Raw genomic sequence first — 25,231 nt, 5'->3', positions numbered from 1 at the left:
CTGTGGTCAGGTCGGGAGAATTCCACCCAAGAGTTCACTGTTTATATGTCCTTTGCTCGTACCTGTGACATGTAGCAGAAATTTTTCATGGTGGCCTCGGAAATTCGGTGGAGTTGAAGCCCACACAGAGTGCAATTTTTGTTTTTGATTTGATTTATTGTCACGTGTTGGTATACAGTGAAAAGTATCATTTCCTGCACACTATACAGACAAAGCATACCATTCATAGGGAAGGAAAGAATGCAGAATGTCATTGTTAGAGAGTTTAAAAGAGTTAGAATAAAGTTTTAGAATCATAGAATGAAAGTAAAAGATAGAATTAGAAGGTATGCTGGGCACAGCTTGCAAGAAGTTGCCACGCTCCAGCATCATCTTGAGTCAGGCAGCAGGCGGAAGACAATGACAGTGCAGACAGTGGGTGGAATTTTGTACTTGAGGCACAAAAAATCTGGGGGTGTGGTTTTCAGTATCACGCTGGCAGGGCGGGGCCTGATAGAATGGCAACATCGGCTCCACAAAAATCACAGTATAGTTTCTAAAGGGTGCCCCAATCTGCACTGAAAAAATACTCCCCCGCCACCCACTCCTCCCAAGCCCTCCCATAACAGATACAGGGAACTTGTGGCAGCCACGTTAAATGTATATTTTCCTGCTTTTAAAAATGTACTTTATAAACAGCTTATTATATGTTAGTTCAGCGGATGAAATTACAGATTACATGGATATCCCTAAGGCACAAGTTACATCATCATGACAAAATGATTTTATGACACTGCACTATCAGAGGAAAGCCCCACCAACCATGCTCTGAGCATAATTTTCCAACCATTTAAAATAATAATTAGAATGCTGTGGTCAGATCAAAGCAGAAGTTCCAAACTGTTCTCTCAGCAGAAAAGGTTCCAAGGCAGAAAGTCAAAAGAATAACCTTAATGAGTTGAAAATATCACATAGAAATGTGAAAGTATTGAACTGTCATCAAAACATATTGTGGCAATTCTTCCCCATTATAGGAATTACCTGATTTTCCATTGATTTCAATGTGATGAAAATGTTGATCGCAACAAGTATGCAGTACTCCACCAAACAATGTAGGTCAAAAGCACACCCTGTGTGTTGGGCATACATCTCAATGAGCAAGTAGACAAATACTGTTTGTCTCTCCCACTTTAAACAAAATTTCTGCCAGCAGATTATTGAGCGTCAATGTGGAAGCAACAGACATGTTTTCAATTTTGTTCCGATCTTCACAATTCACACATTCAGGATGGTATTTGGTTAAGCGTCGCTCAATTTGTATCTATTGGTTTAAATCAATTCCAAAAGTTTAAGTGCTCGTACTAAACTGTTCTAAATCAGATCAGACATTCTTGGAATCATTCATGAAACCATAACGAGGAAGGTGTAGAAACACACCAGTGATGCGAGTGAAAAAAAACTACACAGCGAAATTCAAAGGGATGGAACAATCAAAAGGAAAGTGTCACAACAAGTTGACAGAATTCTGAAATCTTTTAGAATAGCTGCAGAGGCACTTGAAACATTTGAATCCAATAGCAGCATTTACAAATTCTGAATGAGGAGGGCATTAAGCAGTGATAGACAAAAACGTAGGGAAAAGAGGCCCAGCGTACAGTCTGTGCTGCATGTTCACAGAAGGTGTCCTTCCAACAGATGGCATAACTTTGCAGCTGGTCAGGCACAAGTCTGCAGAGAAATTTCAGAGCAGCCTAGCACTGCTTGATGAAATAGAAGCTGTGCTGCCTGAGGTGGTTGTGAAGAGGGTCAAATTCTGTGCCATTTTACAAGAGCCTCCCTGTAAGAGGTAGAAGTAGGCTTGATATCACCACACTAAAGTATATGTTTGCAGCAGATGTTCTTACAATCCATGGCATATCTCCACGTCACGCTTACTGTTCATTGACAAGTAGCTACTTGTTCTTCTGTCAATCATTATCTTCATATGGGTTACCTTACTTATATTTATTGGCACCGCCTCAACTATCCTACCCATGAGCATTCTACATCGATCTTCTTGCTCACAAAGACTTACCTGACCACTTCCATACATCCTTCATCAACCACATCCCTCCACCTCCTTCTGACCCAACTTCTTTCTGTATTCACTTGGAATAAACTTTCGCCCAGGTCAATTATAGTTGGACTTGGAAAGTGCCAAAAGATGAGCCTTTGGCTCTTGCATACCATGGTACTTCTGCTGTTAACAATCTGGTCAACTCCTCCCGATTCAAATTTTCATGGCCCAGTAAAACCCTTAACCCCTTTTCAACCTGATGGTTCCATTTTGTTAGACTCACATTTTTACTCCTTCAACCATGATTAAACTGTTCTTACATTTCTTTAGTTTGTTTCCTAGAATTAGATGCTGATTCTACTGGCACTGCCTTGGACAGAAAATCTATTGGTATAGAAGGCTGTTCCACACTGCAGAGACATTGCAAAAAAAAAAGCTTTATTATTGGTTATGTTACTATTTCAGTCTAAGGATAATTTAAGTCACTCGTTACTATAACCTCCTGGTTTCCCTGCATTTTTTCTCCAATTTGTCTAAAAGTCTCTTTACATCTTCCCTGTCTTTGGTGGTCTATAATACACCCCAGTCAAATTATTCCTTATTTTTTAACTGTAGCTAGATTCAGCTTACACACTGTATTTTTATAGAGAAAAGGTAAGAAACCAATTTTGCATTGGTAGAGTTATCAGAACGAGCAAAATGGTGGCACCAACTCGGTGAGTCAAGTGGCCACGTCCTTTTCCTTAGCTCGTGTCATGTGCAGCAAGTTAATGCACTTAAGTGAGAAATTCAGTTATTTTAATCCTTGAGCCTCCTTTTCCTATTCGAGGATGGATTCCTGCCCAAAAGCGGTAGCAATCATGAGCAGGTTGGCTGGTAGGAATCAAGTTTTGGAAGCAAGGAGCTACCAACAGTGACCTCATGGAGTTGTTCTCGAGCACAAAGCAAATAAATCACCAGGGAGAGGATAAGGAGAGGAAGCCCAGGGGAGTCACAAGGTTTCCTTATATGGCCCAGAAGAGCAAACCTGTTTCCTTTGACATTCAAGAAAATCATTATAACTGTAGAAGAACTTATCTTGCTGGGCCTCTTCTGGCAATGGATACATCTGGTGACATTTATCCAGGTGCATCTGGTGCCATGTCCTGCGCCCTCTGTGGTTCAAGTGCCATTATCAGACCATGGCTTTTGAATAATAAGTAGATCTGTGGCAAAAGTCTCACGCGCCTCCCAAAACCCAGCAGTTATTAGAAACCTCTGAATCTATTCCGTAACATAGTTTGTTTCCTTTGTTACAGTTTTACACGTTAGTTTTTCTTTGTGTTAAAAGTAAATGGACTTAAAGAAAACTCAAACCTGAAGATTGACTATGAGTTTCATAAAAGCAATCGTTTTGACAGATGTTAAGTACTTACTGGGCATTACAAGGTCCCATCCAGTACAGAAGATAGACTCACCTTACAGTTACACTGCCCGTTATATTCTGCGCATGAACAAATCCCCGCTTCGTCACAGCTTCGGCTCTCTGTGCCAGCCAAACCACAACCACAGTGCCTGCACTGTGGATAACTCCAGTAACCTGCTCTGCATCGGTCACACTTTTCCCCTGTGAATTCTGGACGGCAGAAGCAGCAGCCTGTTACATCGTCACACTGAAGATTTAACGATCCTGCAGTAGCACAGCTGCAGGGCTGAGAAAAAGACAAGAAAATACAGATGTATAAATTTGCTACATTTAGATCAAATGCTAATTGCATTTAAACCTACAACATTGTGAAATATCCAGGTTAAGAATCAAACAAAATAACCAAATTAAAATGGCTGTCCCAATTCCCATCAATACCTAGTTCATGCTTCATCGTGATATTTTTGAGGTAATATTTAGGTCTGGGAAGGTTAAAGTTTAACTTTGGAAAATGGGATAAACGCACCTTGAAGACAATTACACTGAAAAGGCTGGGGCCATGTTGATTTAAGGGATTAACAGCAAGGACTGTAAGGTCATAAAACAGCGGGTGGGCTTACTTAGCTCGAGAACTGGAGATGAGGGCCAGAATTTTCCAGTCCTGCCAGTGATGGTGGAGAGGCAGCGAAATGACCTTTGATTTTGGTGGGTCGAAAAATTACAGCCTGGAAAATCCCAAAGCAGGTGTTTACACTGCCTGAAAGGACATGCAGCCCAGAAAGTTGTATTGATTTGGGAGTTAATTTAAATGCATTCAGTGAGCTCTGGAAAGCTATGTCATCATGGAGGTAGAGGGAGCTTAAGAAAGATCTAGGGTTTCAATATATCTGTGCGGGGAGTGAGTAGTCTGCAATAGGGCAAAAGACCATATCGAAAAGGTGCTGCTATGAACAGGCTCCAGGCACCAAAGGTGTTGCTGTTAGTTGACTTTGTTTAGTTGGGGTTCAGGAGAAGTCCCAGGAGGCACTTGATTCTTGTGCACAGTTAGAGCTCAGGGGAAGTCCTGGGGAGCCGAGAAACTCACTGGGTCCATGTTGAAGATGGCCAGGGCTCAGAAGGAGCCATGGGTAACATTTATAGCTTGGTGCAGCTGGGGAGGTTGGAGCTTGGTAAATCCAGGGACAGTAACAGCCCAGTGAATCTAGCCTGCTATTAAAGGGCTGAAATTGCACCGATAAGGAAAGGTTGGAGGGCAGACTTGGAATCCAGGAGAACGGAGTCTCAGGAGATAGGATTAAAATGCTGGAAGGTGTGCAGTAATTGAGGCAGTACGACTTGGAGCATATTCGTTTAGATTTCAAGAATCTGTCAATCGCTTCTATTTCAACAAATCTCCTTAAAGAGAATTTTGATTGGGAAATTCACTGATGTCCATAATTGCTCTGGAATTTAAAAAATGGGAATTATTCACACAAAGGCTCAAAAATAAAAACAATTGGAGAAAAAAAAGCAAGTAACAATAGGAAAAGTAGGTTAGAAGGGCATCAAAACTGCTCAGGTAACTGTCTTTTCAGTTCTGTACTACTTTAGCACCTACTGGCCATGTAAAATGGTGTACATTCAGCATAGGAACTTCCAGTTCTATACCATGATGTTCTAATGGGATTCTTATGTCAAGAAACTATATTGTTATATATATATATATATATTATAATGTAGCTTCAGCTTTTGACTACATGTCTTTCTGGCTGTTGGAAATTTTGATGTAATGTTACAACCACCCTCACATTCAGTGCCATAATTACTAGACTACAGTATAGGTTGAAGAAAAAGATGAATGGAAATGAGGATGTGAATGTAATGGCCTTGTGATTATCCCACGACCATACTCAACATTGACATTCCCTACTTCTGGCCTGATGGTAATTAGGACTTCACCCAGTATACATGACTGGCATTTGCACCAGTTAGGATGCAACTCAGATGTTCACTTGCTCCAGGAGGGTTTGCAGCATGGTGCTGATGGTCAGGCTGTGTGGCTCTCCCCTAAACCATGAAAGTCTAGTGTGGGACTGCTGTAAAAAAAAATCTCTTCACAAAATCAGGCTATAAGCCCAGTTTGCCCTCATTTGCTCCATTGCGGGCATTCAGGAGGTCAGAATGTCTCTTCTCACTCACCATAGCAGTCCATTGCTTACACCATTGTCATGAAGGTGCGATAATTTCCAGCAGATTAAAGTCCCACCCTGGGGCCTGATCATGGAGTCTACGTGATTTGCTTTGTTTAGAGGAAAGTCAAAGCAATGCTTCCTAACAAGGCCAGAGGAAGCTGTGTCCCAGTAAAATAGTTCCCAGTAAATAATTCCCAGTAAAATATGCAGAGTAACAGTAAGTGCCCATTAAAACTCTCAAGCAACTTACGTCACAAGGTTTATCCTCAAGTGTTTAGGTGCATGACTCCTCAAGCATTTGACTTTTGATACTCTATTTGATATTTTTCCAGCATTTTGAAATTTGTAATGAACAAGAAGATTGCATTTTTATTTCAGCTAAAAAGACATGTGACATTTCTTCATTTTTATTGAAAGCAGTTTTTTATCTGACAGTCAGGCATTAATTATATTGCTTCTCAGTAACTTGTTTCTCCCAAAAGCAGTGGGAAAAAGTTTTAATTAATTTTCTACTTTTTTGAAAAAAAGCCTAACAATGAACGAGATTCAAACTCTATTCCAGTGAGGGCTGGAGGAAGCAAATTCAAAATTGTCAATCATTCTCCTCTCTCTCCTGTTCAATTTTGCAATTATTCCCATTCTCTTTCTCTCCTTGTATAAGTTGACTCTCATCCTCAACCTGCATGTACACGCTCCATGTTGCTGCTCCCAGTCAGTTCATGCAAGCAATCTCTACTGTGCTCCCCACATCCTTCATGATCACATTCTCCAACAGACTCCACCCACCAATTCACATCAGCCTGCTCCTTGTTGCTCTCCACACCAGTTAAAGCTTTCACTCTGTTCCTTGTGTTCTCGCTCCCACTAGTTCATGCTGAAATTCTCCTTCCTCTGCAAGGAAATCCTAGAGATATGCAAGAACTATGGAGCGATGATATTGTAGGATTTTAATTACCCAAATATCAATTGGGGTAATGTTAGGCTCAAAGGTAGGGAGGGAGAGGAATTTCTGAAATGTGTGCAGGAGACCTTCCTTGACCAGTATGTTCTTGGTCCAGCTAGGAAGGAGACATTGCCGCATCTGGTGCTGGGGAGATGGGCCAAGGAGCCCAAGTGATCAATCCATCGTAAACTTTACATTAATATTGAAGAGCAGGGAACTATCAATGGGATGAGAATGGATCGAGCTTCAATGGGATGAGAATGGATCAAGCCAAGATAACATTTAACCAAAGACTGAGGGGAAAAATTGGAAAAGAACAATGGGTGATCTTCAAAGAGGAGATTTTCCAGGTACAAATTAGAAACATTTCAACAAGGTCAAAAATTAGGGGAATCAAAGCTGGAGCTCTTTGGATGATGAAGGAAACAGAAAACATAATGAAACAAATAAGTGTGCACAACGCATGTCAGGTGAATGCTCAAATGAGAATCAGGCCAAAGAAAATAACTTGAGTGTGGAAGTGAACAGGAAAATAAAATTGGTGAAGGGAGAAGAGGAGAATAGAATTGCAGTTGACATAAAAGAGCAAAGAAGAATATTTAAATGGCGTATTAAAAAAAAGTCATGTCCTAAGAGGCGGTTTGAGGCCTATTAGGGACAAAGAAGGTGATATACGCTTGAAGGCTAGAACAATTAATGATTCCTTTGGATCGGTCTTTACAAAGGAAGAGGATGCTGACAAAATATCAGTAGAAGTGGAGACAGTAGGGGTAATGGATAAGGTGATGTCATGGAAAAGCTGGCTATATGTAGAGTGGATAAATAATCTAGTCCCCAGGTTTCTAAAAAAAACTGGGAATGGAGATAGTGGAAGAACTTGGAATAATCTTCTATTCTTGTCTAGATATGGCAGTGGGGGAAGTGCCATTGAATTGGAGAGTAGCGTAGAGTATTGTCGTTGGATTAGTAATCCTGAGACCAAGGATAATGCTCTGCGGGCCCAGGGTTCGAATCCCACCACACCAAATGGTGAAATTTGAATTCAATAAAAATCTGGAACTTAAAGTCTAATGATCATTAAACCATTTTCAGTTGTCATGAAAACCCCTCTGGTTCACTATGTCCTTTGGGGAAGGAAATCTGTCATCCTTAGCTGGTCTGGCCTACATGAGCAACTGCAATGTGGTTGAAAATGTGGATGCCCACATCCTACGAATGAATAAAAAAAGTTACATTCTTAGTCAAGTTATAGCAACTACAGGCGAGTTAGTTTAACATCAGTAATCGGTAACATGTACAAACAATAATCAGAGGAAAAAAATCACCAGAGACTTGGATAGGTTTGAGCTAATTAAGGAGAGCCGGCATGGATTTATGAAAGGTAGATCATGCTTCAGTATTCCAATTGAATTTTTGATGAAGTAACAGAGAAGGTTGATAAGGGAATGCAATGGATGTTGTCGAAATGATTTTTAAGAAAGCATTTGACAAAGTACCACATAAAAGTATCAACAAAATTCAGGCTTATGGAATAGGAGGGTCAATGTCAGCTTGGATAAAAAGTTTGCTTTAAGGACAGGCAACCTTAGGCCACGATAAATGGTTGTTTTTTTTCAGAATGGAGGATGGCAGTACTTTCCCAAAGTTCATTGCAAGACTTGAATGTTGCAATACAATGTAAAATTTCAATTTTACCGTGGATAACTAACTTAGGAGTGTAGAAAGCAGTAAGGATGATAAAAACTGAACCAACAGGACACAGACAGGCTAGTAAAATGGATAAATGGAATTTAATACATGAAGTGTGAGGTACACACTTTGGCAGAAGGAATAGGGAGAGGCAATATAAAGTTATTGGCACAGTTCTGAGCAGTGGCAGAGAGTATCTGAGATTCATGTGTGTAGCTCCTTGAGGTTGTGAGACATATTGTGAGAATAGTTAGAAAGGCAAATGGCATCTTGGGTTTCATAAATAGAGCTTTGAGCACAAAAGCAGCAAAGTTATGCTGAATCTGTATAAGGTTCAGATTAAGCCACAGCTGGAATTTCGCATCCATTCTGGTCACAACACTTTAGGAAGGATGTCAGGCTGCTCGCGAGAGCATAGCAGAAATTTACCAGAATGGCTCCAGGGACAAGGGATTTTAGCTACAAGGTTAGGCTTGGTGAAGCTGGGTTTGTTCACCTTAGACCAAAGGAGATTGCGGGGAGATTTGATAAAAATGTACAGGTTCAGATATGGTAGATGCTGTTCACATTAGCTGATGGTACAAGGGGTAGCGAATATAGATTTAAGGTTTTGGGAAAGAAATGCAGGGGGAATTGTGAGGAAGAACCTTTTTTTACATAGTAAGTGATAATGACCTTGAACTCGCTGTCCATGAGCGTGGTGGAAGTGGAGGTGATTAATGATTTCAGAATTAAAGTGAATGGTACTTGAGGGAAATAAACATGCAGGGCTACAGGAATAGAGTGGGGGAATACATAGGTATGACGGGGTTGCTCGACAAAGAGCTAGCATCAAATTGAAAGGCCGAATGGCTCCCTTCTGCGCTGTAATGCTCTTTGGCTGCTTCTCTAGTTCAATTTACAACAGATTTCCTTTTCAAGCCCCCAATTTAGGCTTATGCTTTTCTCATCTTCCCTTGCATGTGATCTGGCAACACTTCATCGCTCCCCATGTGGAAAAGGTGACACTTTCTTCCCCTTCCTCCATGCCCCTGTTCAGTCGTCATTCTTTTCGCTCCCTCCACTCCAGTTCTATCAGTAATCTTCTTTCATGCCATAACCAATGGAGTGACATTTGACTTCCCTTTTTTTGCAATGTCATGCCCAGAAAATGTTATATTTTGAACTTTCAGTAAATACTTATAAAAATTAGACCTAAACAAACCGTTAAGATGGCTGCTGCAAATCATGTGATTTTTGGGATTTGGACTGCAGATAGTATCAAGTCTCTCGCCAATACATAATTAAATATGGACATAAATGAGAATATCTCACAAATACTAATGGAATTCACGCACTTCATACAAGCAAATAACAAAGATAAGCACAAATTCATAGTTGCATGAGCTTTAAGGCCCTGACTTTAGGGGTCGGAGCTACATGTGGCCCATTCATTTCAGCTTGGACACAACTTTCTCAAACCATTCAGGTCACCTTTGGTATGGGACAAGTCACTTCAGCACCCTCTCATAGGGTAAGAAGACACTTGTGCCCTTTGTTACATTCAGCTGAAAAGAAATCTTTTCAATAGGTCTCAAATGAAAGTAGAATATTATAAAAATGAACCTCTACATTAAAGCATGCAAATGTTAGTCCACCGGGCAATATAAGCATACTTCACTCAGCACACATTACATAATGGAAATATTCTATTCATTCAACCATGACTTCATTCAATGGCAGAGCAGGCTTGATGGGATATATGAACTAAACCTGCTTCTATTTCTTATTGTACAGTTTCAACTTCCTAATTATTTTACACACAATTTAATAATTGACTATTTAAAGTATTCTTAGAAATCGTAGAGCTAAAAATAAATAACCAAAATGTTATCATAAAACCACTTCAAACTCCTCTAGTTTTGACTCACCTTCATCACTTTAGTCGAGTGTGATACATCTTCCAAGTCAGGAAGAACAGTTTTAACTTCACTATTCAAATGTAATAATTGTTGAGCCATGTTTTGATTGTATAAATTACAGTCTTGGTTATGTGCTAAGGCACCATCACACTACATTAATAAGTAATTTGTAGAAACATCGCTCTTGTAGTTTACAATATTGTTACAGCCCCTTGATGTAATACTATTTGACAGATGCATGATCTTCCTTATGGCTTTTGAACTCTGGAGGCTATTAGTAGTACATTACATCTGTCAGATAAGTTGATACACCAGGGAACAGTTTAATGTCAAAACTTAGGAAAGCTTTGCAATGGAATTGTCGTACACAGATTCATGCTCACAATCCTCCACAAAGTGAGTACCAGTCATACATGTAACATACTCAGTAAATACCACGCAGAGATTAAATACATGAGAAAGAGAAATTCGTCTGGGAACTTAAAATATTTGACAGCAACTGATCTATTAATTAAACTAGCAGAAGGTAGAAGGTCTGTTGTCCATCTTCTCAGTGGAGAATCACAGAATCACAGATTATTACAGTGCAGAAGAGGCCCTTCGGCCCATCGAATCTGCACTGATGCATGAAATGCCCTGACCTGCCCACCTAATCCCACTTGCCAGCACTTGGCCTATAGCCTTGAATGTTATGGCGTGCCAAGTACTCATCTAGGTACTTTTTAAAGGATGTGAGGCAACCCACCTCTACCACCCTCCCAGGCAGCGCGTTCCAGACCATCACCACCCTCTGAGTAAAAAGGTCTTTTCTCAACTCCCCCCAGGGACAAGAGGGTATGGCTGTGAGTGAGGCAGGTAGCGGGATCCAGGAGGTAGAGTTCCAGGAGCCTCAGTCCCTGAACCTGTCCAACAGGTTCGAGATTCTTACTCCCTGTGTGGACGGGAACGGGGACTGCAGGGAGGGTGAGCAAACTGACCACAGCACCGTGGGACAGGGAGCCGTTCAAGTGGGCGGAGAAAAAAGAAATAAAGTCGTAATTGGGGAAAGTGCAGTTAGGGGCATTGACACTCTTCTCTGTGACCAGGATTGAGAATCCCGAAGGTTGTGTTGCCTGCCTGGTGCTCGGGTTCAGGATATCTCATCTGGGCTGCAGAGGAACTTGGAGTGGGAGGGTAAAAATCCAGTTATCGTGGTCCACGTAGGTACCAATGAGATAGGTAGAACAAGGACAGAGGTTCTGCTAAGGGAATATGAAAAGCTAGGAGCTAAATTAAAAAGCAGAACAAAAAAGGTATTAATCTCTGGATTACTACCTGAGCCATGAGCGAATTGGCACAGAGTCAATAAGATTCAGGAGGTAAATGCGTGGCTCAAAGATTGGTGTGGGAGAAATGGGTTTGAATTCATGGGACATTGGCACCAGTATTGGGGAAGAGGGAACCTGTTCCGATGGGATGGTATTCATCTGAATCGTGCTGGGACCAGAGTCCTGGCAAATCGTATAACTAGGGCTGTAGATAGGGCTTTAAACAAAATAGTGGAAGGGGGGGGGGGGAGAGGGTTCAGTTGTATGGAGAATTAGAAAATCAAAGGTAAAGGAGAGGGCAGGAGTGCAGGTTAAAGATGAGGACTTTCAACTAGTTAAAGGAGCCGAGGGCTCAGGAGATTAGTAAAGTTTCCAGACCATGTAATAGAACAGAGAGTATGGAAGGTGGCAGGAGTCTAACCTCAGGAAGAGTAAAAAAGCATGAGAAGGGAGGTGGTCAAGACAGTGCAAGGAGATGGTCTGGGGAAGAATAACCAGTCTGTGACAGGAAGGGACAGAGCATGAAAACAAAGGAATGCACTAACAAATCGGGTCCAGGTAAGAAAGACCAACATAAAGACACTTTACCTGAATGCACGTTGCATTCGAAACAAAGTGAATGAGTTGACGGCACAAATCAGTACAAATGGGTATGTGTGGAACCGGAGGAGATTGGTGAAGCATTGAACCAATATTTCTCTTCGGTGTTCACGCAAGGGGACATGAATATAGCTGAGGAGGACACTGGGTTGCAAGGGAGTAGAATAGACAGTATTACAGTTGATAAGGAGGATGTGCAGGATATTCTGGAGGGTCTGAAAATAGATAAATCCCCTGGTCCGGATGGGATTTATCCAAGGATTCTCTGGGAGGCAAGAGAAGTGATTGCAGAGCCTCTGGCTCTGATCTTCAGGTCGTCGTTGGCCTCTGGTATAGTACCAGAAGATTGGAGGTTAGCGAATGTTGTCCCATTGTTTAAGAAGGGGAACAGAGACTTCCCCGGGAATTATAGACCGGTGAGTCTCACTTCTGTTGTCGGCAAGATGTTGGAAAAAATTATAAGGGATAGGATTTATAGTTATTTGGAGAGTAATGAATTGATAGGTGATAGTCAGCATGGTTTTGTGGCAGGTAGGTCGTGCCTTACTAACCTTATTGAGTTTTTTGAGAAAGTGACCAAGGAGGTGGATGGGGGCAAGGCAGTGGACGTGGTATATATGGATTTTAGTAAGGCGTTTGATAAGGTTCACCATGGTAGGCTTCTGCAGAAAATGCAGATGTATGGGATTGGGGGTGATCTAGGAAATTGGATCAGGAATTGGCTAGCGGATAGGAAACAGAGGGTGGTGGTTGATAGTAAATATTCATCATGGAGTGCGGTTACAAGTGGTGTACCTCAGGGATCTGTTTTGGGGCCACTGCTGTTGTAATATTTATTAATGATCTGGATGAGGGTATAGTTGGGTGGATTAGCAAATTTGCTGATGACACCAAAGTCGGTGGTGTGGTAGACAGTGAGGAAGGGTGTCGTAGTTTGCAGGAAGACTTAGACAGGTTGCAAAGTTGGGCCGAGAGGTGGCGGATGGAGTTTAATGCGGAGAAGTGTGAGGTAATTCACTTTGGTAGGAATAACAGATGTGTTGAGTATAGGGCTAACGGGAGGACTTTGAATAGTGTGGAGGAGCAGAGGGATCTAGGTGTATGTGTGCATAGATCCCTGAAAGTTGGGAATCAAGTAGGTAAGGTTGTTAAGAAGGCATATGGTGTCTTGGCGTTTATTGGTAGGGGGATTGAATTTAGGAGTCGTAGCGTTATGTTGCAACTGTACACAACTCTGGTGCGGCCGCACTTGGAGTACTGTGTGCAGTTCTGGTCCCCACATTACAGGAAGGATGTGGAGGCTTTGGAGAGGGTGCAGAGGAGGTTTACCAGGATGTTGCCTGGTATGGAGGGGAGATCCTATGAGGAGAGGCTGAGGGATTTGGGATTGTTTTCGCTGGAAAGGCGGCGGCTAAGAGGGGATCTTATTGAAACATATAAGATGATTAGAGGTTTAGATAGGGTGGATAGTGATAGCCTTTTTCCTCTGATGGAGAAATCCAGCACGAGGGGGCATGGCTTTAAATTGAGGGGGGGTAGTTATAGAACCGATGTCAGGGGTAGGTTCTTTACCCAGAGGGTGGTGAGGGATTGGAATGCCCTGCCAGCATCAGTAGTAAATGCGCCTAGTTTGGGGGCGTTTAAGAGATCCGTAGATAGGTTCATGGACGAAAAGAAATTGGTTTAGGTTGGAGGGTCACAGTTTTTTTTTAACTGGTCGGTGCAACATCGTGGGCCGAAGGGCCTGTTCTGCGCTGTAATGTTCTATGTTCTATGTTCTATCTAGTGGCCATTACAGAAACGTGGTTGCAGGGTGACCAGGACTGGGAACTAAGTATCCAGGGGTATCAGACAATTCGGAAGGATAGACAGGAAGGAAAAGGAAACATAGAAACATAGAAACCCTACAGTGCAGAAGGAGGCCATTCGGCCCATCGAGCCTGCACCGACCACAATCCCACCCAGGCCCTACCCCCACATATTTTACCCGCTAATCCCTCTAACCTACGCATCCCAGACTCTAAGGGGCAATTTTTTTAACCTGGCCAATCAACCTAACCCGCACATCTTTGGACTGTGGGAGGAAACCGGAGCACCCGGAGGAAACCCACGCAGACACGAGGAGAATGTGCAAACTCCACACAGACAGTGACCCGAGCCGGGAATCGAACCCGGGACCCTGGAGCTGTGAAGCAGCAGTGCTAACCACTGTGCTACCGTGCCGGAGGTGGGGTAGCTCTGCCAGTGTCCTCTGCTTGAACAAGGGGGATTACAATAGGATGAGGGTGGAGTTGGCTAATGTAGACTGGGAACACAGACTAATTGGTGGGACAGTTGAGGAACAGTGGAGGATTTTTAAGGAGATTTTTCTCAGTACTCAGCAAAAATATATTCCAGTGAAAAAGAAGGAATGCAAGAAAAGAGATAACCAGCCATGGATAACTAAGGAAATAAAGGAGAGTATCAAATTAAAAACCAATGTATACAGAGTGGCCAAAATTAGTGGGGAACTACAAGATTGGGAAGGCTTTAAAAAACAACAAAGAACTACTAAGAAAGCAATAAAGAAAGGAAAGAGATTATGAAAGTAAACTAGCACAAAATATAAAAACCGATAGTAAAAGTTTTTACAAATATATAAAACGGAAAAGAGTGGCTAAAGTAAATGTTGGTCCCTTAGAAGATGAGAAGGGGGATTTAATAATAGGAAACGAGGAAATGGCCGAGGCCTTAAACAAGTTTTTTGTGTCGGTCTTCACAGTGGAGGACACAAATAGCATACCAATAATTGATGGTCATGGGACTGTAGGGGGTGAGGACCTTAAAACGGTCACTATTACTAAAGAGGTAGTGCTGGGTAGGCTAATGGGACTAAAGGTAGACAAGTCCCCTGGTCCGGATGGAATGCATCCCAGGATACTAAAAGAAACGGCAGAAGTAATAGCAAATGCATTAGTTGTAATTTATCAAAATTCACTGGACTCTGGGGAGGTGCCAGCTGATTGGAAAACAGCTAATGTAACGCCACTGTTTTAAAAAGGAGGTAGACAAAAGGCAGGTAACTACAGGCCGGTTAGCTTAACATCCGTAGTTGGGAAAATGCTGGAATATATCATTAAGGAAGAAATAGCAGGACACCTGGAAAAGAATGGTTCAGTCAGGCAGGCGCAGCGTGGATTCATGAAGGGAAAGTCATGTTTGACTAATTTACTGGAATTTTTTGAGGATATAACGAGTGCGGTTGACAGAGGGGAACCGGTGGATGTGGTGTATTTAGATTTCCAGAAGGCATTCGATAAAGTGCCTCACAAAAGGTTGCTGCACAAGATAAAGGTACACAGAGTTGGGGGTAAAGTGTTAGCGTGGATTGAGGATTGGCTATCTAACAGAAAGCAGAGAGTTGGAATAAATGGGTGCTTTTCCAGTTGGCAATCAGTGACTAGTGGCGTGCTGCAGGGATCGGTGCTGGGGCCTCAACTACTTACCATATACATAGATGATCTGGAGGAGGGGACCAAGTGTACGGTAACAAAGTTTGCGGATGACACAAAGATGAGTGGGAAAACAAATTGCGTGGAGGACACAGAGAGCCTGCAGAGAGATTTGGATAGGCTAAGTGAGTGGGCAAGGATCTGGCAGATGGAGTATAACGTTGGTAAGTGTGAGGTTATCCACTTTGGAAGGAATAATAGTAAAATGGACTATTATTTAAACGATGAAAAATTACAACATGCTACTGTGCAGAGGGACCTGGGGATCCTTGTGCATGAATCACAAAAACTTATTGAATGGCGGAGCAGTCTTGAGGGGCTAGATGGCCTACTCCTGCTCCTATTTCTTATGTTCTAAACCTCCCACTCCTCACTTTTAACTTGTGTTCCCTTGTACCTGACCCTTCAACTAAGGGGATCAGCTGCTCCCTATCCACTCTGTCCCTCATAATCTTGTACATCTCAATCAGGTCGCCCCTCAGTCTTTTCTGCTCCAACGAAAACAACCCAGGCCTATCCAACCTCTCTTCATAACTTAAATGTTCCCATCTCAGAGAATGTTGTGCAGGATCCCAAGAAAGGAGAAAGAAATACTTCAAAATCAAATTCTCCCTATTTTTCTCCCTACAAACTATTTTTTTTACAATCGATGTTGCCTAAATAAATGAGGGCTTGGTAATTTTTAACTGGACACAGTCCTCATGCACATATTAAAAAGTATTTATCAATAAACTTACTTTACATCCACTGACAAAGTTATGACCCCAGAAATTTGCAGCACATTTGTCACATTTTTCACCCACTGTGTTTGGAGGGCAGACACACTGTCCGGTTTCTGAATCGCAATGATTGCCGACATGGGCACATTCACATGCTTTGTAGAGAAATGAAGAAAAAAAATGAACAGTCTAGTCTAACACTGTTAAAGGAAAACAAATTAGCTTTCCTTCTCCCATTGACAACTTAGCTGCCAAGCGTTTAAGAACTATTTTTACACATCAACATTTATACAAAAATTAAATAATGTAAAATGTCAAATCTTTGAGGCAATGATTGTTTGGTTATAATTGATAAGTAACTCATGTTTACAAGGAGGGAATAACAAAAGGCAATAAAATGAAAAATATTATGGATTTGGAATTTAATAATAATTCATGTTTTTTTATAATATCCTTGAAGTAATGGTGTTATCACATCAAGAACATAAAGCACACACTCACAGCTTGCATCATGCATCTAATAGCTACTAATAGAACATAAGCTGACCAAAAGCAGAATAAATCCTACAGCACAACATTGAAACCGAATGTAATACAACTGATAGCAGATACAGAGAGTTGATTTATAGCTATAATCTAATCTTGGGGTTGACACCCTAGTTATAAAGCATACTGTGCAGTTCTGACTTACAATGTAATCTGAGACCTACCAATACTGGGGCAGGCCTAATTAATCTATCTATATCATATATAAAGCTTTTCAATCACCCTGAATTAGCTATAAAGTGCAACAGTAGATGCAGGTTTTTAATGCAATTTTGCCCCTCAGTGCTAGATGCCTGCTCTACGTATTTGCAATGCCATAGAGTCAATGATCTTGAAATTATATTGTGGGTTAATTGAGTTCAACTGCTTAACACATCCATCTAAAATTCCTCTCTCAGAAAAAGCATTAACCCGTTTAAAATAAAGGAGTTAATGTCTGCTAAAATACTGGAACAATGAATTTCAGACAAGTGCTTTAAGCGTTTTTATAGTCTGTTATCCTGCAGCCTAATTTAAAGGCAATTGCTCTTTACTTCTAACCTTTCCTTGCACTGTGTATTGTCTCTATTTATTTATATGCTTGACAGACATTTTTAGTGAATTGAAATACTAAAGAAAATCATTTGTATATATTAATCAAAATAACATATAATCTGGGAACAAACTATGGATGCATAGCATGCTCCTACTCGTATTAAATTTAGTTCAGAAATACATGCACTATTAATTGTGTAAAATAACAAAGCAATATTTACTAAATATTACATATATTCCCCAATTTCTCTTTTACTGTAATTACTGTGCATCCCATTATGAAATCACAATGTCATATCATTGCCTAAAATTTCTGAGAGGCTCCTTCTGATCTCTTGCCACATCTCTGGCAGAATTATAAAACATTTAAAGCACAGAGAGAGGCCATTTGATGCACTGTATCCCTGCTGGCTCTCTGCAAGAGCATCTTAGCTAGTCCCAAAACCCATCCTTTTTCTGCTGCTCTACAAATTGTTCCTCTTCAGATAATTATCCTGTACCCTTTTAAAAACCCTGATTGTATGTGGGGGGCTGGTGAGGTAGTGCTCACTCCACTCGAACAGTAATCCAGCGGCCCAGGCGAATGCTCTAGTGGCACAGGTTCAAGTCCCAACATTAATCGGCCACTTAAGGGCCTCAGTTGCCGCTAGGCCAGACTGCTTACCACCTAGCAACCCCTCATAAAAAATCTAGACAGGCGAGGGGCAGATAGTAGCAATTGGCCAACCACTGGATTTTACGTGCCCTCCCACCACCTTTTAACTCAGCAGCTGGGGTACATAACATCAGTCCATTGATTCACCTTTCATAATCACTCCCTCTTGCAACCATAAAAGGCATAAAATTATATGGAAACAGACCATTCGGCTCAACCATTCAATACTGGTGCGTATCCGCTACACGGGAGTCAGTCTTAATCCTACATGCCTGACGATTCCCAGATCCTATTATTTAGTTTTGCCTATCCAGTTTAATCTTAAGTGTTGACCTGGGGGAGATCCTTCAACCTCGCCGTGCCGTTAGTAGAGCGTGCTTGTTCCGGAGAATAGGGCGCAGGCCTAAAAATCCATTTCGCACCCAGTGCCAAAATGTTTTGCAATTCTGCATGGCCCCTTCCTAATGATACAAACCGAATAGTGCCCAGAAAGAGCGCGAGTCTGATTAGCATATTTAAAGTAGCATTTAAATATGCACAACCTGTTCAAATACCAGTGCATGGAATTCAATGGCCTGCAGGCATGGCGCGATAATCACTCCTGGTCTCCATTAGCGGAGACCGGGTGCGATGGTCATGGCGGGCAGGCTTGGAGGCCACTGCATCCTTCAGGTGGTGGGGGGACATGGCTGGACTTCGGGCACACTGGCAGTGACCACCGGGCAGCTTAGCAGTGGCCACCGGACATCCTGGCCAATGTGCTAGTTGGACATTGCCAGTGTGCCAAGGCAGTGCCGAGGGGTTGGGGCCTGTGTGGGGGCCATGACAAGGAGGCACGATGGATCATGAAGGCAGTCTTGATGGAGGGGCATATTGGGGGTATTGATGAGGGGGCAAGTCGAGGCTCTTGATGGGGTGGCCCTGATACTGACGATCCATGATGGGGAGTGGGTGGGGGGTACATGGCTCTGATGAGGGGGCGGAGTGCCATGGGGGAGGGAAGGAGCTCTTGCAGTGCACTCCGAGATTGGGGTGCCCTTGTGAAACAGCTTCCAAGTGCTTTGAAGCTGAGCTCACCAGTATGTTTAGGCCCTGCCCGCCCCCTCTTTCCCCCAGTGCCAGCGGGAAACTCTCAACTCTCCCAAAAAGTGACTGAGTGTAGGAGGATTGCGATGCAGAGTGCACATGGGAGACCAGCCCGGATTACTCCATTATTCTCGGCGTTATGACATTTAGAAACATTTTGGGAGAGATCGGCCCCTGGAGTCTGCTTCAATAAGTAACTCCAGTAGTGCTTTATTAAACACAATACAGGCATTTATGAAATATATGAGTTTCTTTAAATAGCAATTAGTTTTAATAACTCATTACCAGCATCAGCAAAATGTGTAACATTCAAATCTACAACAATATTAATTAATTTATGCATCTCTGAAAAGAAGGAATTATATGAATTTACATACGGACACAGCCGCCTTCTTGGAAGTTGTAGAAACCGAGAGCACATCTATCACATTTCTGTCCCGCCACTCCAGGCTGGCATCTGCACTGGCCTTTATCATCACAGTCAAATGATTTTGATCCAAAGGAATTGCAATTACAAGGGATGCAGCCCCTTGAAGAATGCAGATAAGTTCCACTCTATAAAACGCAAGTAAATAGTTGTCAAAGACCAACATAAATAGAGTCATGATACAGAACAGTAGGAAATGCAGTGCATTGCAGGAAAAGGCCTCATTTAGCAATAGAAAAAAATCACAATTAAGATGCAATACCTGAATTCAAAATGCAATAACCTTAATTCTTTTTAGAATTATGCATCTGTTGATACCATAGGAGAGTTTGAGTCATATAATGCTGAAATTTACTGTTGCTGATATTAGCAGATGAAGAATGAATGTGTGTGACAAATCCTTGCTCACTGCTTTAATAAAACTGTTAACCTATTTCTATTGCTGTAATGATATACTCACAATTAGTTCAATTTTTAAGTCAATATGAGTGGGTGTCACTCGTGATGAATAAAATAATGGATATAAACTATGTTTAAATGCATATGTAAGCTAATCTACTGGGTCACTATTCATGGTGAATCAGAGAATACAATATTTTATAAGTATATGAGTATCACAAAATGCATGAAGCAATATATTATTCTGCTCCTGAGATGATGACTATGTTGTAACCCCATCAAGTTTAATTATTGTTGATTAAACATTAAATTAGATCAAAGTTTCATTGCTGTTCAGGTCATTTCGTAAAGTCTGATTGGGAAGGTAAATCAGAGGTTAGAAACATGCTGGTTTCTGTGCATGGTATTTTCAACTGCCTGTACTTCCCAGATGACTGCTTTATTTGCTTTATAATATTAAAATCTGAGATATTAATCTATGACAGAAAGAAATAAAAGAAAGGCTTGCACTTATATAAGGCTTTTCACAAAGACCAGATGTCTCAAAGTACCTTACAGCCAATGAATTACTTTCCAAAGTGTAGCTAATGATGTAATGTCGGCAAGGTGGCAGAAAATGTGCGCTCAGCAGATTTCCAGAAACAGCTATATGAGAATGACCAGGTAATGGGCAGAATTCTCCCAAGCCTCTGCCAACATATTTGATGGAGAACAAGGGGGAAGAACATGGCAGGGGGTTCAGGAATCAGTTTCATGCCTGCGTGAAATCACACTGGGATCTTCCAATCGTGCCTGCCATGGCGGGTCAGAAAACCCATTGGAGGGTGGCGTGAACCTTATTTTCATCCCGTTCATGGGAGCAGGTGGAGGCCCAATTCCCGCTCCTCCCCCCCCGCCTCCGCCAGATTCTCTGCGATGCTGGTGGGAGAACAGATGCAACACATTCGGAAGAATGTGATGCGGAGATGTCAGGACTCACTGGAGCAATGCCCGGGGCTGCCTCCAGTGTTCAGACTGGAGGTTGCCCACAATCCTGTACCCCAGAATACCACAGCAATGAGTGACAAGGAGCATCTGCAGATTGAACTTCCAGATTAGGTGGTTTAGTAGGGTCTATCTTCTAGCCTTGAAATGTTCCTGGACATCCATCGTCATTCTCCCCAGGTCTCAGAGTGTTTCCAGAGATCCATCTTCATTTCCAGCTGGTCGACCTTCTTTCTTCAATAGTAGGACACCTTTTCACTGTGGCACCTGGACACAACAGTGGACTACGCACCATCCAGGACTGCCCCGCCACTGAGTACAGCTTAAAACACCATAACGAAGTAGATCAAGGAAGCAAGAGTTGGTGTGTTTTGCCATCAGCTGCCACAGCGGAAACAGGCCACTTGTGCATACACACAATATCCCACAGCATAGCGCACGGGTGCAGAATTTAAATGCAGCCAAGGACTGGGATAGGGTGGGGAAGTGGAGAAACCATTGGCGAGGAAACCAGAAAATGGACTGCCATCACCTCCCTGTGATTCAATCGGGGATGGAAAAGTTTAAGTTAAAGATTGAAGTTTATTTTATTAGTCACAAGTAAGGCTTACATGAACACTGCAATGAGGTTACTGTGAAATTCCCCAAGTCGCCACACTCCGGTGCCTGTTCGGGTCAATGTACCTAACCAGCATGTCTTTCAGACTGTGGGAGGAAACTGGAGCACCCGGAGGAAACCCACGCAGACACAGGGAGAACGTGCAAACTCCACACAGTGACCAAAGCCGGGAATCGAACCCAGGTCCCTGGCGCTGTGAGGCAGCAGTGCTAACCACTGTGCCACTGTGTCGTGGAAGAGGTCAAGGACACACTTGCTACCTGAAGGCCAAATATACATCGGCAGTTTCCATTATAAATATAAATATAAGAATTTAGAATAATCTGAAAGAGGAGTCTCGTCCTGCTGTACTTTTCTTGTATTTTCTATTTTTATTTCCATTTTATAGCTTTCAAAATATTTTGTTTTACATATTTGCAGCTCACTAGAGAGATTAGGAAGGAGAATTTTAAAAATAATCTTCTGCCTTTGTGCTCCTGGTGGGGAACCTCGGAGACGGTAGTGAAATCAGACCTTTGGGTGCAACTTTGTACAATTTTCTAACTATTAAAAAATATTATTGTAAAATCATACAAAAATTTGCAAAAATACCTGTTAGGAAAAAAAAATGCCAAAATACAACAGCAGCACAAGGATGAGCAATGACAAATAAAGAGAGACGTGATAAAAAACTGAGGGTATTATGTATTACTGTGCTGACTACTGAGCTATTGGCAGTTTAACAAAAAAGTACTTGCAATGCTGCTGTGATAATGGCTGATATAATCTGGTGTAGTTTCAATAATATTAAATGTCTTCTTCTCAGACAGTCCCTAGGAATCACGGATGACTTGCTTCCAGTCTTGTTCAATGGGTTCTAAGATAGCTGATAAGTACAATGCGTGATCGACAGCCTCTGTTACATGTGGAGCAGGTGGTGCTTGGATGGTTGGGTAAATAAGTTGATGGGAAGTTTGTGCACTCTTTTCCACATCTTAATTTCAAGTCTACGTGTTCCTGATGAAGTCTCCCAAGATATTTGGTGCCATTTCAAATGAATCTTCTCCATTTTGGTCGGTCACAAGCCAGGGACTTCCATAAATCAGTGGGGATGTTTGACCTCTTCAGGGATTCTATGAGGACATCCCTGAATCACCCATCTTCTCAAGGGCAATTAGGAATGAGCAAAAAATGATGCTCCACTCAGCACTGCCCACATGCCGTGAAAGAATACATTTTTTAAAATAGAATTGATTCTTTGGCTAAAGCTTTAAGCAAAGTTGTGGCTCCAACCCCAGTTGAAAAGTCAGAGGAAGACATGCCTTCACGAAGCCTGCAGTGATTTAACAGCCAGCAGGCCATTAATAGGCTTAAGATGAGACCTTCTCCTCCATCTGAGAGGAAGTCCCCCTTGCTGAGAGCTGTTGGCCAATCGGGTTATCAGCAGTTCTCTAGTTCCAGGTGCCCTGCTGCTGGGGTTGTAAACAGTCCCCAGTGTCAAGCGTCGATGAAGCTGGACAAAATGGTGAGTTGGAATCTCCTGCTAGGCCAGTCTGGAGGGCTCGACTGAGGGGTGTTGGACCAGGCCTGGGAGGGCAGTGGAGCGGTAAAACAGCTGGTGTGGCGGAGCACTGTGGGTGAGGGTCTTCAATTGGGCTCAAAGTGACCACACAGTAGGAAGCCTGCTCCCCCCCCACAGTCCACAAAATGGTTCCCTGGTCTGTCATGTGACGTTTACAAGTAAAATGCCAGTGGTGGTGGGAGGAGGGCCTTAAATAGTCATTAATTAGCTACTTAAGGGCCCTAATTGGCCCAAAAGCATGCAGACTGCCTGATGCCTCCTCCATTGCAGGTAGAATACCAGCAGAGGCAGGGAAGTGATAGCTATGATGTTGCCACCATGACACCTGACTTTAGGCCAACCCTGCCCTGCCAGCCCACTCCTAGGGTGGAGAGGCCATAAAATTCCACCCTTGGAATCTTCTTACCAATCAGCAAATTGAATAATCACTGTTCAAACTGAATGCTGGCTTTATATTTTAGACACAATATTTATGCTCAGATTAAACAGATTTGGGGAAAAAAATTATTAAGTTTAAAAATTAATGGAACAAATTTGCTTGTAATGTCGTAATTCTGGAAATATATGTGGAACATTTGAAACAATAAAAATAAAATGTTGCACTTATACAATTTAGCGAAACAATTGAAGCATGCTTTGAAACATGCATTGTATTAACAAATCTTCACATCATACTTGAAACATGCCTGTTAGTAATGGCAAAACATTCTAGATTTAGCTTCATAAGATTAATCAATAAATAAAATGAAGTAATTTGATTGGCATTTTATGATAGTAATTTTCAATTCTGTATCAAGGTTCTTCTGAGAGTTTCCCACTAATTCAATTCACACCATGCAAAATTATAAGTTTTCAAACTTGCAATCAGCAAAATATTTAATTTTTTCAGTTGCTTCTCCAAGCAAAAAATAATGCACTAACGATCTAAAATGTATACATTTCAATGCTTATGCCTCTTTTTATAGAGTCATACAAAACATGGGGCTGGGTAGATTATATGTAGCTTGTAAAATCACTTTTACTGAGGAAATAATATCTTAAGTGGCTCTTTTATCATTAAAAGCAGTAAATTCTGGATCAGGTCCTACGTGTACAACTCCAGATGGTGTACGGCGCAAAAAGAAAGATGAGCTCCGAACAACATATTTAATAATCCATAAAATTCTTTTATCACCAGATTTTACTCTGTGACAAATACCTCCAAGTCAGCACACAATCTATTGCTGTGCTAGTTATTCACTCTGAAGATGCCAAATAAGAATACTTGAAAATGTAGATTTTGGCAGATGATGCACTTCCAAATTCATGAATTATCCCATAACCATTGTCAAGAAAAGGGAGCCTAATGCAGATCCCAGCTCGTACTATAATTCTTTGGGATGATTTTAAATTAAGGCGTACAATAGGTAAGTTGAACACACCTGCCTGTTGTTATCACGGAGGCATTTTGAGGCCTGAGTCACATTTTCTTGTGAGCTGCAGATGGAAAGTGGACACCTACTTGCAGCTTACTAGTTATGGGCAGGCAGGAAGTCAGCCAGGTTCCCAGATTGACTGTCAAGTCAGAGCATGGAAGAACAAGAGGCAATCTTGAGAAGATGAGGCTTGTGCTGCTCTTTCTGACCCCGCCGGGAAGTAAAAAAGAAAAATATTCCTGAACTGTTTCCTGAGGGGTCTCTTGCTATCTCTTTAAGGACACTACCCAAGATGGCGGTGACCGGAATGCAATCATAAATACAGTGGCAAGTCATTCATGCCTGGCAGAGGCTCCAGAAATCAGTCCTGTTGTGGAAGAAGGTTATCCAGAACCAGGAATGTTTCAACCTCTGCTCAATACAACTCTGTGTGCATCAGCTGTGTTTTGGCTGGGTGTTATGATTAGCTGCTTTGACACTAAAGAATTGGAATTATTCCTTACAGGAAGCAGGATTCTTTTTTCCAAATATTATTTAGAATTGGAAGTGCTTCTATTCCTCCTCAGAATGATCTCTTTTACGAATGACAGTATTTGTTCTGTGATTTGATTCTGAAAGTTATTTTTCTTACTTCAGCTCTCACCCTCTGATTATTGGTAATGGTACTATCAAAAATCATTTTAGTGTCCATTGCAGAGGAATGGTTCCACTATTTCACTCAGAGCCAGCATCAGCTCGAGTGCA

General features: G+C 41.9%; 1 protein-coding gene across 6 annotated transcripts in view; it reads right to left on the bottom strand.

Moving 5' to 3' along the window:
• lama2 (laminin, alpha 2) overlaps window positions 1-25,231 on the bottom strand; it is a 359,403-nt gene that overhangs the window by 118,076 nt on the left and 216,096 nt on the right. For all 6 annotated transcript variants that reach the window (XM_078212838.1, XM_078212839.1, XM_078212841.1 and 3 more), the window contains 3 exons: window positions 19,460-19,637; window positions 16,280-16,416; window positions 3,493-3,726 (listed from right to left, as the gene is read on the bottom strand). In XM_078212838.1, the coding sequence (XP_078068964.1) occupies window positions 3,493-3,726; window positions 16,280-16,416; window positions 19,460-19,637 (549 nt within the window). The remainder of the gene's footprint in view (window positions 1-3,492; window positions 3,727-16,279; window positions 16,417-19,459; window positions 19,638-25,231) is intronic.

Source organism: Mustelus asterias, chromosome 5, assembly GCF_964213995.1.
Source record: "Mustelus asterias chromosome 5, sMusAst1.hap1.1, whole genome shotgun sequence".
NCBI lineage: Eukaryota > Metazoa > Chordata > Chondrichthyes > Carcharhiniformes > Triakidae > Mustelus > Mustelus asterias.
The sequence above is the reverse complement of the archived record's forward strand: the minus strand, read 5'-3'. Positions and strand labels throughout refer to the sequence as shown.